Source organism: Rhineura floridana, chromosome 2 (genome assembly GCF_030035675.1).
Source record: "Rhineura floridana isolate rRhiFlo1 chromosome 2, rRhiFlo1.hap2, whole genome shotgun sequence".
NCBI classification, from domain to species: domain Eukaryota; kingdom Metazoa; phylum Chordata; class Lepidosauria; order Squamata; family Rhineuridae; genus Rhineura; species Rhineura floridana.
This window is the reverse complement of record NC_084481.1, coordinates 167,436,469-167,452,808: the sequence shown is the minus strand read 5'-3', so window position 1 is coordinate 167,452,808 and position 16,340 is coordinate 167,436,469. Positions and strand designations below refer to the sequence as shown.

The following is a 16,340-nucleotide window of genomic DNA, read 5'->3' as shown; positions in this document are numbered from 1 at the left end:
TGCCATGACAGAAAAGGTCCTGCTCTGTGCTATCATACAGCAAACTATACCCATTGTTGGAACTACAAGCAGCCCTCACAAGATGATCTTAACGCATGGGTCAGCAGGAAGCAGGAAAGGCAGTCCTTCAAATATTTGAGTCCCAGGCCATAAAGAACTTTGTAAATCAAAGTTAGCACCTTGAACTGGGCCCAGTAGTGAATAGACAGCCAGTGCAACTCTGATCCCATTTAGCACTATTAGTTATTCCTACTGGGAGGAAGGGCGGGATATAAATCTAATAAATAAATACAAACATGGCAGTTGCATTCTGTACCAGTTGCATCTTCTGGACCATCTTCAAGTGTAGCCCCACATAAAGTATACTGCAATAGTTTAAACCAGGGGTGGGAAGCTCAGGACCAGAGGCCAAATTTCTCCAGGCCATGCCTCCTTTTCAGCCACATACACACTCGTTTGTGTGTGTGGCGGGGGAGTGGAGAGAGAGAGAGCTTTCCATAGAAAGGTAAAAATTACATATGTGGCTTGTGAGAGCCAGTGTGGCGTAGTGGCTAGAGTGTGGGACTATGACCTGGGAGACCAGGATTTGAATCTCCACACAGCCATGAAGCTCACTGGGTGACATTGGGCCAGTCGCTGCCTCTCAGCCTCAGCTTTCCATGAAAACCCTGTTCATAGGGTCGCCATAAGTCGGAATAGACTTGAAGGCAGTCCATTTACATTTTTTTCATGTGGCTTGTAGTGTGAAAAAGATTTCCCACCCCAGTCTAAATGTAAGGCTATCAGAAGATGTACTACTGTAGTCAGGGTATCACAGTCCAGATAACAGTCAGGCTATCACCTGCCATAGCTGGGGGCGTAGCCATAGCTGGGAATAGCTATGGGCCTCCAGTGACAATGATGGATAGAGGTCACCTTTGAGCTATAAACCTGCTCCTTCAAAAGAAATGCAGTTTCATCCAGAACAGGCCAACTTTCAGATCTGGGAACAGTCCACCACCATGCCTCAGTCTTATCAGGATTCAGTCTCATTTACTGGCCCTCATCCAGACCACTACAGCCTCTAGACGTGGTCCAGCAAATGCACAGGCTCTCCTGATTCAGATGGAATGAAGACAGAGCTGGGAGCCATTCACATACTGATGACATTGTAGTCCAGTTCCCTGGATAACAGCTCCCAAGCCTTCGTATAGATGTTAAAATGCATGGGAGAAAGAAGAGAAGTCCACAGAACCCTGCAGCTCAGCAGGAGTCTCTTAGTGTTACTCTCTAATATCAATACTGCAGATAAGAGTGGGACCATTGTAATACAGAACTTTTGTTCCTGCCCTTGAATAGTTATAAAATCCCTCAAATAAATAAAAATTCTGAAAGTTGGGCAAGTGCTTACCTCTTTTATTACATCCTGATCAATGGGAAATAAATTCAGAGGCAGGGTCAAGTTCCTGATTCTGTGCACATTGGCTCCACATGACATACAGGCACACTGAAAACAAAGAAGATTGTTTTTTGAAGAACAGGATTTTTAAAATACCTCTCCTAATAAAAGGCATGACTAGCTAAAATTATCAAGGTTATTCTCATGCTCAGCTATGACATACAAAGGTGGGAAGTGACCTCTTCCTTGGGAGGAGAACATCCAGTTCTGCTTGCTTAAACTTGGCATAGTGGAAAAGAGATGAATCGGTGAAGTGCAAGCTGGAGGCACAGCCTAAAGAAATGTTTTGGGTTTTTTCAAAGGATCCTTTCAATGTACATTGGACATCTTGTTCTAAAAAAGAATGAACAGGTTTTTTAAAAATTAACACCACTTAAAAATCCAACTCTCGGAAATAAAATCGACATCCATGCCATGGACATGTCTATATGTGGAATAAGATGTGTGTTTTTAATGAATGTTTTTATGTTAACTGTTTTGAGCATTGTTAGGAAAAAATGTTAGAGAAGATTATGAATAAATGGGTCTTACTGCCAAATAATTATGCTTACTCTTTTGTCCTACACACCAGGACAATTACTAATTGTAACATTACTTACAAAGGTAAGTTAAATTTGAACAACCCCCAAGCCTCCTTGCCTTGAAAGAGGCAGGGAAGTCTTCTTTCCTTACTGCTCCACCCACTGAGTAGGCTTGTGTGGGGAAGTGAACTAACTGCACAGGCGTGGATTCTGAGAAAGGAAGTGGCAGGCTGTGCTCTTCTGCACTCCTGAGAACTTGGCTTGACTCAGGAGGCTGTCCTTGTTTTTGGAATTAATTTTGGAAGTAGCTCTCAATTGCGCATGCTGGCCAAGCTCTGTCTCCAGAAATGTACAAACAGCATGCTGGTGCAAGCTGTTCAAAAGTTCCTGTGGCACTCCTCCTGCTGTTGGTATGGTACTGTTGATGAAACAAGCCAGAGTTTGGCTTGTTATGTCATCTAAAACTAAGCTCATGGTTCATTCCCCCCAAACAAACCCTAGTAAGTCAAGGACAAACCTTGGTTATTACTCAAGAGTTTTTTGTTTTGAGAGAGAAACTGTTTAATAAAGAGGTGGGAAACCTTTGTCCTCCAGATGTTGCTGAACTGCAACTCTCATCAGCCCCGGCAAGCATAGCCAATGGTCAGGGATGATGTTAGTTGTAGTTCAAAAACATCTGCCACCCTGGGCTCCCTCTGGAAGGAAGGGCATTATATAAATTAATTAAATAAATAAATCTGGAGGGATAAAGTTTTCCTCACCCCTGCTTTAATGTGATGTGCAAACTAGATTGATGACATTGAACTTAACTCAGTCTGTGCTCTTGACATTTCATAGTTTATCATATTACCATCTAAGGTGCAACCCATGTCAGCAAATGCCTGAGCATGGTTTCTAGCAATTTTAACCATTCCATACTGGAGCTAACACCGAAAGTCTAACCTTGACGAGGTTATCATTTGGTCTATGAGGTGCTGATAGGAATACACATTTAATGAAGCAATAACGCTCACGTTTAGAATGAATTCTCTTCTTCCTTTTCCTTCGGTCTGCCTGAACCTCTAAACAGCGAAGTGCACGACACTGCAACAGAAGCAACCCACAAAATAGTGAACAATATGATTTTCCATCTCACTGTTTGTCCCAAGAAAATTGTGCAAGCACAAACTTTATTTATTTGGCCAAATGCCATATATTCGTGTTCTGACATGATGCTTTTAGTTGACTGAATTATACTAACAAGCTCTGGAAAGTCATCAGTTTCATAAATGACTTTACAACTATTCTAGAATAGCAAATATTATTTGACAGCTAGTAGTAGTTGCATGATGTGCCTGCTTTCTGAGGACCTGGGCATGGCTTTCTCCTGAACTAAATCCACAGGAGCATGAGAGCCCACTTTAACAATGATCTATTTATAGTGAGCCTTTTTTGTGATGTTGCCACTACAAATATTGACTGAAGCCAGAAGACAATTATATTATTACATGGACTGATAATATAATGTACATGGTGCCCTCCAGATGTTGTTGGATTCCCACTCTCATTAGGCCCAGCAACTATGGCCAATTGTCAGAGATGATGGGAGTTGCTGTCTAACAACATTTGGAAGGCACAATGTTAATTACTCCTGCCTTAACTTACCATATAAAACAGTTAAGAAATGTATACAGATAGATTCCAAAGCTCTTGTGCCTGATCACCCAACTTTTTTTGGAAGTAAGATCTTAAAGAGAATTTTGGGTGTTTAGAAGGGGCACTTTAAAAAGTAGCTCCAAAAAATCCTGGATGTGTACTTAGAGAGTTTGCATGACTGCACCTCTCTTGATCCTAGTCCTGATGATAGATGATGAAAGTTAAAGTTAATGGATGAAATTAGCAATAAATTGTTCATCGCATCTCTACTGGCAGTAACAGTTATAAATAATGTAGGAAATTTAGTTTCAAAGGACAAAGGCATTTGTATTATTTCAGCAAACATTTTTAGAATGATGCCCATTATTTTATTTTCAAATATTTAAAAACAAATTTCAAAAATAATTTAATTCTCCTAAAGCAATGTTTTGTTTAAAATATGTTTTTAAATTGAATTGATTCTTTGCATATATTTTCACATATTAAAATGCTGTTTTTAAAAAGGTTTTGCCTGTTGTTTGTCATGAAGATTTTAGCCTACATCAGCTAGTGTTACTTTATTATTTATTTATTTGATTTATGTGAAAGGATAAAAGTGCAGACTTCTGTGAAATTGATACAAGTTCTGCTATCTCATGATGTCCTAATATAGATATTCATTCATTTTAATATTTCACATATCAAGGTTCTTCTAGCGCAGTTTATGAATTTATATGTGTGGGCCAATTCATACATTCCGTCTCTGATGTACAAGCTGATTGTGGGTACTTACCACATGATTGAATTAACTCATGTGGGAAACCAATTCAAATATTAATGTTGCCAAGTTGAGTTCTGACTGTGAGAAGTTATTTTTGGAGCAACCATGCCACTAATGGTAACATGATTTGGTTGCCATGGTGTGCATATCATGAGATTGGGAATGAAAAAGAGATTAGGGGAGATATATAGCCCCAGTGTGTGATGTGTTCATTTGAATATTCTACGGATCAATACTCAACATCATACGCTGATCTAATATTTCTCTCCTCACACTGCCACAATTCAAAACTATTGTCCTCTCATATATCTGGGAGGAAGGGTGGGATATAAATCAAATAAATAAATAATAGTCTCTGGTACAATCAACGTGCAAGAATGTTAGATAGAGGGTAGCTTAACAGGTTTTCTACACCCAGTAGTATCATATTTGTATAATTATACAGTGAAGAAATGAATGAATGGGAGTTACCACTATTGTTCCATTAGTAGTAATTTTTTCAGGTGGACCACATCTAGGAAATAAAAATATACACATAATGTTGCAGCTTGAATTATTTAAGGTGCAATCTTCCAACATGAACTATAGCTTAACAGTTAATTTAATCCTTAAAGTTTTTTACTACTCTTTTTGCTGCTTAGTCACTTTCAGGACCAGCCATCACTGTTGCCCTCCCAGCAGAGCTGTTGCTGCTGCTTACAAGGATGGCAGAGCAGGACAGCCATGACGTCAGGGCTGTGTGGACACACTGGTGTGAGCACTGGATTGGCTCGGCCATTACATCTGTGTAGCCCTGACCTTGCCACTGCCCTATCTCCACACCGTCTCAGTAAGCAGCAGCGACTCTGCGGTCAGCAGGGTGGTGGTGTAGTATTGCTGCACCTTCTCCTGGTCATTCTAAGAAATGAGATCCCAAGTTTTACCTACTTAGCTGGTAAGGTTTGGTTTCAGACAGATGGCAGGGAAGTGCTTGTGAATGTCACCATGGCAGCAGAGATAGCAATGGTCATATTCAGCTGATCTGGAGAAGGTCTTTCCTTCCATAAAAAAGAGGGATGCTTTCCTGTGAGGATTTTATAATACAAAACCCAAGTTCCAGTGAAAGCAGAAAAGATAATGACGTGCTTAAGATATTCAGGACTATGTTCAATGAGCCTAAAAACATATTATGCTCATATACAATGGCAAGTTTTATCAAGGCTAATCTGGTGAGTGCTCTCATTCGTAGTGTCTCCTTCAAATCTTCTGTCTGCCTCATCACCACAACTGAGTCCATTCTCTCACCACCATGTTTCTTTGCCTCTGACTCTTGCATGACATACCACTTTGCTTCTTCTTGCAAAATTCCCAGGAGAAGAACATTCAGATCCCTGGAGCAGTATGACCCATCCCTAACTTCCGTCTTGGTTCCTTGTGTTAGATACCAGCCAATTATTTCAAAATAGTATTGCTAAATAATGTTTTAAAAGTGATTTCCAGCACAATCCTCTGTATGCTAACTCAAATGTAAGCTCCACCGAGTTCCATGGGTCTTGCTCCCAGGCTAAATATCACAGGATTGCAAACTTAAATACCCTTCTTTCTTTAAAAAAAGAGAGAGTAATGTTGAGGGGGAAATTCTGATTATTACAGTAACCATTCTGTTTTATCATATGAAAAAAAGTTGTTTCCTAATGTCATTTTTGTCTGGTGATCATCGTGCTTTTGAGGGAAGCCAACACATAAACATACTAGTGTATCTGACACTTACAAACCAAGGGAATCAGTCCTGATGGAGGAAATTCTGGGATCTGCTAGTCCAAAAGTTCAGGCAGGATCAGCTCAGAAGGAAGAGCAAGCATCATGCAAAACCAGCAATGGTAGCAGAGCTCCCTATGACAACAGATACTGGTATGAGGTGCTTCCCTTTTGCCCTGCAGTTTGTGGAAACCATCATTGCAAAAGCTGACCTCTGAAGGCACCCTAAGGTGTATTTTAATGGCTATATATGCACATATGTTGAAAGAAAGGAAAACTTCATCCTGTTAACAACACTTTTAATGCCATTTTTGTCTGGTGCCAAGGAAGCATTTTGGATAACTAATTTCAGTTATATGACCTTGAGTCAGCAAGCAAATAAAAGTGAGCTCATTCTATGGCCTGTAGTTCCTAACTAATTTTATTCATGTATTTATTTAAAATATTTCTGTCTTGCCCTTCATCATACAAGATGTTCCCAGATTGGGTTATAAATTATTGCCAATACAATACATAGCCAACAATAAAACACCAAGTAACATACCAAGAGGCTCTAAAAAATACAACAGCAGCACAATAAAATACACTACATAGGAGCAGATATAGGCACTTTTACAATAATTGGTTTCTATAGTACTTTGATTACTCACATACTCTCCAGAGTAAATTCAACTTCCAATTCTTCATGTTTCTGAAAATTAAAATGTAGCATTAATGACATAAACTTTGCAAGTTATTATTCCACAGACATTGATCTCATCATTCCCATACTTTTCCAATCTTATAGAATCAAAACTGAATTTTGAATACTGAGCTTGAAAAATCTTGGCAAAAAGCATTCATCCACATGCTCTTTGTTTTAATTTTAATATTGGGGCCCACCCTTCTTTATTTGTGATGGGGCAGTTGAAAAAACACCCAGAACTGCTACTTTGATGTCTGTTTTGACCCTTTTGAAAGATGATGGGTAATCCCAATTTGCAAGGCATCTACACAGAGATCTAAAATCTCCTGCTGGGAGGAAGGGTAGGATATAAATCAATCAATCAATCAATTAAATAAATAAAACCCCAGGTTTGTATGGTCGGATGTACATAATAAGCTCATGTTTGTTGCTATTGTTAAAATATGAGATATAATCTGTCTTTATGAATTCCTTTTTTAATATTTGCTTGCTACCTAGATCATCAGCAACAGTCAACACCCCAAATATTTCACTGTTATGCATTTATGTCATGGGTGGCTAATCTATGGCCCTCCAGATATTGCTGAGCTACAACTCACCTCATCCCTCGCCATCGGCCATGCAGACAGGGCTGGTGGGAGTTATAGTTCAGCAGTGTCTGGAGACCATAGGTAAGCCATCCCGATTTATGTAAATATTTTTCACAGTGTGTACATTTGCTTTCCTTTTTAAAAAGATGATATTTTCAAATAATGTGTTCATATTTAATGTAGTTAGGATTCAGATGGATGCCTATAAAGGTTAGAATAGGAATTGTGTCCCTCCACGTATCTTTCCAGCTTGGGGATGCATGTAACTACTCAGAACGGTATTTGGTAGCATGGGAACAATTGGGTCTCCTGGTGTGCATTAAGTCCAGGTGGTGTCTTCACCTTGATACCCCACTCTTCACCCTCATCTGCAAACTTGAGTAGCCATTGACCAGATATATCCCACACATTACGACAATATTGCATCTCACTTTGAGTTTTGCATGTAATGACCCAAGTTCTCCAGAATTAGTAGGAAGCCTCTACTGTTAGATGCTGCCAGTTTTAATATGAAGGCTAATCACATGTGAGGGTATCAGATTTTGTGGCAAAGATACACTCCTTGCCCCTGGATTGTGTCTGGAGAAGAGAGCAGTTCTCAAGAATATAGACTGTTCATCAAGATCATCAACTGATATATAAAATCACATATAGCAATGCAATAGGAAGCTCCATTATCTGTCCAAACCCTTCATTATTATATTAAGCTTTTCATAGGAAGGCAGGACAGGAGGTGAAAAATGCAAGGAAAGCACAAGTAATACAGAAGAGGAATGATACCTATACATGTTTACCTCGGGATTCAATTCAAATTTCATAAAAATTGATTCTCCAAGGGGGACCTTAGCAATGTCAAATAAAATGACACGATAGTCATCATCTCGAATGACATCTTCATCCCATACAGTCAATTCCAAGACATTCTGGCATCAGAAATAATAAATTTTATGAATGAATAATGAAAGCACAGTATTGTTATTAGTATTATTACTACTATTAATTACCCACTCTTTGCCCTGAGTTACCAGGGCAGTTTACAACAGTTTAAAATACAGTATTAGAAACAACTAAAAATGACTTAAAATCACAATATCAAAAAAATAGAGTGGGTCCTAAAAATATAAATCTCAGGTATCAAAGGCCAGGGTAACAAGGTGCATCTTCAGCATTCACCAAAATCTGTACAGTGAAGTTGCCAGACGTACATCTGTGGGGAGTTCTACAACATAGGTGCTGCAACAGAAAATGCCCTCTCCCAGCTCTCCTTTCCCCATCCCCAAGCTTCTGAGTGCAGAAGAACTACTGGGAGTTGTACAAGACATAAAAGGCCATGTAGTCCATCCTTGGGCCACAAAGGAAAAACATAAGTTTGATCTGCAGTATGCTACAGTGTGCCTATGGAAAGGATCTATAAATCAGGAGTACATGCTTCTAAGAGAGGGGCTCCAGGTTGAATCTTTGGCTTCTCTTGTTAAAAGAATCTCAGGTAGCAGAGCTTGGAAAGACTTCTACTGAAACCCTCAGTGAGTTGCTTGCTGCCAGTTGGAGTAGGCAGTACTGGGTTAGGTAGGCCAGTGGTCTGACTTTTGTGCAGAATAGCTTATAAGGTGGAGATCTGTATTGCATTGTATTGTATGCATATTTAAAGAGCAAATATATTTCAAAATGGTGACAGCAAAGCAAAGGAAGACATGATAAAAGGGAAGCAAAAATGTTAGCCTAGAAATAGGTTTATCTAGAAAAGACTATTTAGTATGTAGTTTTGCTGCCCTGGGCTCCTACTGGGAGGAAGGGCAGGATATAAATCTAATAAATAAATAAATAATATTTTAAAGGGAGTGAAACTAAGAAAAAAAAGTACTGGAAGTGGTCACAAATGTGGAAGAGTAGTTACTAACTAGTATAAGAGCAGTAACTAATATAACATAGCAATTGTGATTCTGCTTCATCTAGATAAAATATATACCACATTTTATCCTACCTTAACCTGGCTCTGGATCCTGAAGTAGAATATTTCATTCCATACGGGATCTTTGCAGTTGGGAACTGTTTTAGTCCGAACTTTTTCACATGAAGCTGTAGGCAGCCACAAGGTCACATAACAATCTGTTTCGCTAACTGTAGAGAAGAGTACAGAAGAGACATTTGGTCTTACCGTGAAATCGGTCTTCTCTGTGCATGTCAAAGATGATATCAGATGGGTAACTTAGCTCCACCTAGTGGTTGAAGGCAAAAGAGTACTGCTGACGTTTTACTGTAGCTCCGTCCCTGGTCTGCGCCTGCTCCGTGCTCAGTTTCCAATGACAAGCCCACGAAATCAGGCCAATAGACACCACAAACAAGACAAGACAACAGTACTCATACACTCTCTGCTCCAGGGCTAACCGTGCTTATAAAGGCAGCCCAGCACTCATAGGGAGTGGCCCTGATATCATCTTTGACATGCACAGAGAAGACCGATTTCACGGTAAGACCAAATGTCTCTTCTCCTGTGCATGGAAAGTTGATATCAGATGGGACATACCAAAGCTGACCCATGTAGGGTGGGAATACTGCTGGGCTGTGGTCACGAATGATCCTTGAGGACGTGCTGTAGCACCCTCCTCCCAAAGGCTGCCTCCGATGAAGCATAGGAGTCTATTTTATAATGCTTAACGAACGTATTGGGAGTGGACCATGTGGCTGCTCTACAAATCTCCGCTAGAGGGGCATTACGGGAAAAGGCCGCTGATGTGGCCGCTGCTCTGGTAGAATGAGCTACTACTCCGGTAGGGTGAGCTAATCTTAGAGAGGCATAAGCTAATGATATGCATGCCTTAATCCACCTGGCTAGTGTGGACGTGGACACCTTATTCCCTAGGGAGGTAGGGTGGAAAGAGACAAACAAATTATCTGTTTCCGAATTGGCTTTGTCTTGGAAATATAAACTTTAAGCGCTCTTCGCACATCAGGAGAGTGCCAGGCTTTCTCTAAAGGGTGGACAGGATTCGGACAAAAGGACGGCAATACCAGCTCTTGCTGGCAATGGAAAGTAGACAACACTTTGGGACAGAAGGAAGGAACAGTACGTAGGACTACTCTATCCTTATGAAACATACAAAAATTTTTATGGACGGATAGGGCATTCAACTCAGACACTCTACGGGCCGAAGTGATGGCCACGAGAAACAAGACTTTAAAGGAGAGAAGACGGAGGGAAACCTGACTCAGAGGTTCAAATGGAGGTCTTTGAAGGGCTGATAAAACTTTATGTAAATCCCAAGTTGGGTAGCGGTGCACCGTAGGTGGTGCTGTTACCGTCGCACCCCTGAGGAAACGTTTGACGAAAGGGTGAGATCTGATTGGATTATCCAGAGATCTGGAGAGGATTGCCAACAAGGCCGAAACTTGGCGCTTCAGGGTATTTGGTCTGAGGCCCAAAGATAATCCGTCTTGTAGAAAAGACAAGATCTGGTTGACCCCCGCCTTCCGAGGAAGAATTCCTTTCTTCTGTGACCAGGATGAGAATGCCTTCCATGTGCTCTCATAAATTCTGAGTGTGGAAGGGCGTCTAGAAGCCATCATAGTTTCCAACACTTGGGGAGAGATGCCTTTTTTCAAGAGCCTCCTCCGTTCAAGTTCCATACATGAAGCGCCCACCACTCTGGAGCCGGGTGGCGGAGCTGTCCCTGAGAGAGTAGGTCCCTTCGTACTGGAATCTGCCATGGTGGTTCCACCGACAGGTCGAGAAGGGCTGGAAACCAAGGTCTCCGTGGCCACCATAGAGCCACTAATAGAAGTGCCGATCTCTCGGTCCGAAGCTTTTTGATCACCCTGGGAATAACTGGAATCTGAGGAAAGGCATACAGTCTGCCCGGAGGCCACCGGGAAGTTAAGGCATCCGTCCCTTCCGCGCCTGGTGTCACATACTGGGAGAAGAATCTCTTCACCTGTCGATTGTGCCTGGTGGCAAAGAGGTCCACATGAATGTGGCCAAAACGTTTCACTATCTGATGAAAAGCCTCTGGGTGAAGAGTCCATTCCCCTTGAAGTAGCTTTTCCCGACTGAGCCAGTCCGCTTGGCTGTTGTCCTCTCCCTTGAGATATTCTGCCGCTATCGAGTCGACATTGTTCTCTGCCCACTGGAAGAGGAGAAAGGCCTCCTTCTGAAGAAGGAGGGAGCGTGTGCCCCCCTGACAGTTCAAATAAGATTTGACTGACACGTTGTCTGTTCTGACCAGCACCGCTCCCAACTGTCTGGAGGTCGCGAAGTGCCTGAGGGCCAGACGAACTGCACGCAGTTCGAGGAAATTGATCAGCAGAGTGGACTCCAGAGGAGACCATGTGCCTTGAACCACCTGCCTGCCGCATATGGCTCCCCAACCTGATAAGCTGGCATCCAATGTTATCAGGGTGTGTGGTGGATCCTGGAAGGGAACGCCTCTCGTTAGATTGAATTCGTGGGTCCACCAAAACAGTGACTGTTGAGCCTGTGGTGACAGAGTTATCCTGAGGTGATGTCTGGACGCTATGTCGGATTGAAAGGGCAGAAGTGCCCACTGAAGTGTGAGGGAGTGATGACGTGCCCAAGGTGTCGTCTGGAACGTGGACACCCTCAAGCCGAGAAGCGTTGCCAATTTCATCAGGTCCGGCGAGGGGGATGATAGGATATCCAATGTTACTTGTCGAATCTTGCTGACTCTGTCTTGGGACAAAGTGAGGAGGCCATGTAGAGAGTCTATAGTCGCTCCCAAATGTGTAATGCGGTTGGACGGAAAGAGATGGCTTTTGGCCTCGTTGATCAGGAAGCCATGGTCCTTTAGACAGGCCAGGGTGACATGGAGGTCTTCCCATACCTTGTGCAATGATGGTGAGCGAATCAGAAAGTCGTCCAGATAAGGAAATATATGAATCCCCAGAGTCCTGAGGTGTGCCACCAGGACAACCACGACCTTTGTGAATACCCTGGGGGCAGACGACAGGCCAAAAGGCATGGCCTTGAATTGATAATGTTCTTGTCCAACCGCGAAGCGGAGGTACCTTCTGTGAGGGGGAAAGATTGGTATGTGTAGGTATGCCTCCTTCAGGTCGATAGAGGAGAGGAAGTCCCCTATCCTCAGCGCTTCCTTGATTGAAAGCAAGGTGTCCATACGAAACTTGCGGTATTTTATGAAGCGGTTTAGACTCTTGAGGTCTAACACAGGCCTGGACAAACCGTCTTTGTTCCCGACGGTGAAGAACAGAGAGTAACTTCCCAGGAACCTCTCTCCTGGAGGAACTTTCTCGATGGCTGCTATGTGCAGAAGATGGGAAACTGACCGCAAAACTTTGTCCCTCTTGTGTGGATTCGTTGATAGAGGGGATGGAATGAATCTCGCCGGAGGGGTGGAAGAAAATTCCAGGCGAAGGCCGTATCGAAGAGTGTGTAGGACCCACCGATCGGAGGACAAGTCATTCCATCGGTGAGTAAACTGTTGGAGACGGCCACCCACCGGCGAGGCAGAGGCGTCAGAACTGACCTCTGTTTCCACGTGGCTGGGATGTGAATCCAGAGCGACCCGAAAGGTGTTGTTGGGACTTAAGCTGGCTGCGCTGTCTGTTCCAGAAGGGACGGCTGGAGCGGGCGTCCTTCTGTCTTCCAAAGGAACGTGAGCCCCGAAAGGAGTGCGATGGGAAATATGGATGGAATGACCGACGAAAGGCTCTGCCGTCATCCCTTTTCCTGGTGGATGGCATGGACTTTTTCTTTTCCTTAGATTCCAAGACATGCGCGAGGACGGTGTCCCCGAATAATTTGCCTCCCACATAGGGTTCCGAGGCAAGGTTCGAGCGAGCTACAAGGTCTGCTTCCCAATGACGAAGCCAAAGGGTTCTTCTCGTGAAGACCCCTGCCGTCAGTGACCTTGCTGCGAACTGCATAGCATCCATGGACGCGTCTGCCATGAAGGTAACCGCCCGAGAAACCTTCAGCAGAGATTTGCGCACTCGGGTTGGATCTTGCTGTGGGTCATCCAGCAGGTCCTCCAACCAGAGAAGGGAAGCTCGAGCAAACACCGAGGAGGCTGCTGCTGCCCTGATGGAAAGCGCACTAGCCTCGTGAACTCTTCTAAGCCCCTGGTCCATCTTACGCTCAGTGGCATCCTTGAGGTGAGCATCTGAGTCTTTCGGGTTCAAAGATGGGTTCAGGAGATTGACTATAGGCGCGTCTATGAGCGGAATCTTCAACTGATCCATGAGCGGTTGTTCTAATGTATAATACTTGTTGGCGATGGAAACTGACTTTTTGAATTGTAAAGGAAGGTCGAATTCTGATTTGAGCACCTTCGGAAGAAGAGAAGGAAGCTTCAACACTCTCGACCTAGGTTTTGGATCCGGACATACTGCTGACACTCTCGAGATGGAGGGAGTAGGAGGATCCTCTGTAGAGGTGAGGGTAAGGGCTTCCATCGCCTTGCACAGCAGAGGAAGAAAATGAGCCTCTTGAAATATCCTGGTAGATAGAATCTCCTCAGATTCCGACTCCCCACTCCATTCCTCCTCATCCAAGACAATCAATTCATTTTCTGCGTCCATAGGCTCCTGGTCAGGGAGCTGTAGATGTCTGCCTTGAGATGCCGCATGGGGATCTGGAGATAAGCGGCCAGGAGGAGGGCGAAGATCTGTCCTCGAGTGATCTGTAAGTGGATACCTCGAGGGGTGGGAGCCTGAAGTATTTTGAGAATACAAGTCCCTGGCTAGATCCAATAAGAGAGCCTCTCTAAGTTGCTCCTTAAGCTGTTGAATTGAATGCGCTGACAGATGTAACTGAACAGGGCAAGCCTGAGTATGAGAAGAGTAGAGCCTATGCCCTTCAGCAGATTGAACCTGTTGAACAGGGATTGGTTCATCCAAAACCCCAGCAAATGCCTCAGGAGAGGAGGTAGTAGAAAAAATAGCATCTAAGGGAGGCTGGAGCTGGCTGCCTTCGTCTTCAGAGAGGGGTTCCAGGTCTCTCTGGTCCCTTGTATGGTGTACAGAAGCTTGACCATCTCTACAAGTTCGCTTATGTGGGGCAGATATCCTGCCTTCTGTAGTCACCCTGCCCGCCAGAATCTGAGCCTCAGCCACCTCGTGCCTGACGGTAGAGGGGCGGGCTGCCGCTACTTCAGAATGATCCCCCGAGGAATGAGACTGCTCCAATCCCAGGGTGGGAAGGGGCTCTGATACTGTGCCTGTTGATGCCATGCGGGGAGGCGGCTTTAACCCATTTGAGGGGTGTTTCGTTTTGTGCGTGGCTTTCCCCATCGCGGGCACACACTGCGGGACTTATAGGGTTAATAAATGCTGCTAGTAAATGACCGGGCGAAGCTTGCAATTTAACAGCGGCCGGCGTCTTCCCCTCTATTGCTTCTGCGCGTCTACCTCCTCTCCCGCTACAGAGCGGGTAAAAACGAAAGCCGCTCGCAAAGAGCGAGAAATAACTGGGTGTAAGCCTGGGTATCGAGCCCTGGGAAGGCTGCTGCCAAGGTTGAAAACCGCCGACGCTGCAGCCTGGTGAACGAGGAGGAACGTCAGGGAAATTAGTTAAAGAGGGAGTCTGAATAGGTCGACGGCTGCCAGAGCCGCGGGGAGGGGCTGGCTGTGCCTCGCCACGGGGGAAGGTCAGAAGGAAAGAGACAGAAGGAACCCCTTTGTTTGTTTGTTTGTTTAAACTATTACAGAAGGAATAAGAAAACTTGGAGGGAAAGAACAAGAACGAACTCACACAGAAGATCCAAACAACAAAAACGCTACAAGCCTGAATCACGGAGTCAGAGAGAATCCAACCACTTTTCTGTGAGGCAAAAGAGAAACTGAGCACGGAGCAGGCGCAGACCAGGGACGGAGCTACAGTAAAACGTCAGCAGTACTCTTTTGCCTTCAACCACTAGGTGGAGCTAGTTACCCATCTGATATCATCTTTCCATGCACAGGAGAATAATTGATATTTTTTGTTAGGCTCAAACAAGGTCATCATACTGGATTAGATTGAACGTTTAGTTTAATCCTGTGGAAGTAGCAGCATTTTCATGGTATCTCCCATATGTCTCTTAACCATTGCAAGATGACAGATTGATCTTTGAAAGTAGCGGCCCAGTTTGTACACCACAGTAAGCCATGGTTAATGGCTTACCATGAAGAAGCAACATGCTGTGCACAGTGCACAGTTGCTCCTGCTGTGCCCTTTCTCATGCATGAGCAGGACCAAGTAGCCATGAAGCTTGACTTGTCATTATGTCCAAACCAAGACTGTGGTTTGTTTCTGCCTAATAAATTATCAGCAAGCCTTGGTGTATTGCTAATCTCCAGAAGAATCTTGAAGTACGAGGAGGCTTAGAAATGGCATGTGCATGGCCTCTAACCCATAATTCATGCCTCATATCCCTGATGTATTGGGCTGCTTATTGCTTTGCATACTGTAACTGCAATGTATTGGAATCTGGAGAGTTCAAAATGCAGGCTCTCTGTTGAGAAATGCTTCGTTCTGTCTGTGAAACAGCATTTGGGAAAAATTATTCAGTTAATCAAATCAGTTTAGCTTGTCCCACACTTTTGCTCTGCCAGGTGGGATTGTTTATGGCTTTCTCAAACTTTGAAGGGACAGTGAGCTAATTGGCTTATGAACATTCTCACTCTGCTTATGTAAACAAAGCACTTGATAGTCAAAACAGGCAATTATGCCTATGGAGGGAAAAGTTGCACTCCCAGACCAAGTGGCCACACATAGGGTCAGGAGAGATCAACAAACGCCATCTGAGGGGGAAACCAGCAACCTAGATGATGAGAAGAGAATGATCTCATAGGTATATCACTATTTATTTATTACATTTATACCCCGCCTTTCTTTTCATGAAAGAAACCCAAGGCGGCTTACATATGGTTCTCAGGCAGTCTCCCGTACAGGCACTGACCACACCTGACCCTGCTTAGCTTCAGCAGGGTGCTAGCCTCATGTGCCTTGAGACCATAGCCTAGG

At 43.7% G+C, this 16,340-nt stretch overlaps 1 protein-coding gene across 3 annotated transcripts in view; it reads right to left on the bottom strand.

The window, feature by feature from the left end:
- Positions 1 to 16,340, bottom strand: part of LOC133377368 (cytosolic phospholipase A2 epsilon-like) — a 72,746-nt gene that overhangs the window by 28,692 nt on the left and 27,714 nt on the right. For all 3 annotated transcript variants that reach the window (XM_061611336.1, XM_061611337.1, XM_061611338.1), the window contains 7 exons: positions 9,348 to 9,484; positions 8,161 to 8,289; positions 6,742 to 6,782; positions 4,826 to 4,868; positions 2,973 to 3,042; positions 1,602 to 1,771; positions 1,391 to 1,486 (listed from right to left, as the gene is read on the bottom strand). In XM_061611336.1, coding sequence (XP_061467320.1) covers positions 1,391 to 1,486; positions 1,602 to 1,771; positions 2,973 to 3,042; positions 4,826 to 4,868; positions 6,742 to 6,782; positions 8,161 to 8,289; positions 9,348 to 9,484 — 686 coding nt within the window. The remainder of the gene's footprint in view (positions 1 to 1,390; positions 1,487 to 1,601; positions 1,772 to 2,972; positions 3,043 to 4,825; positions 4,869 to 6,741; positions 6,783 to 8,160; positions 8,290 to 9,347; positions 9,485 to 16,340) is intronic.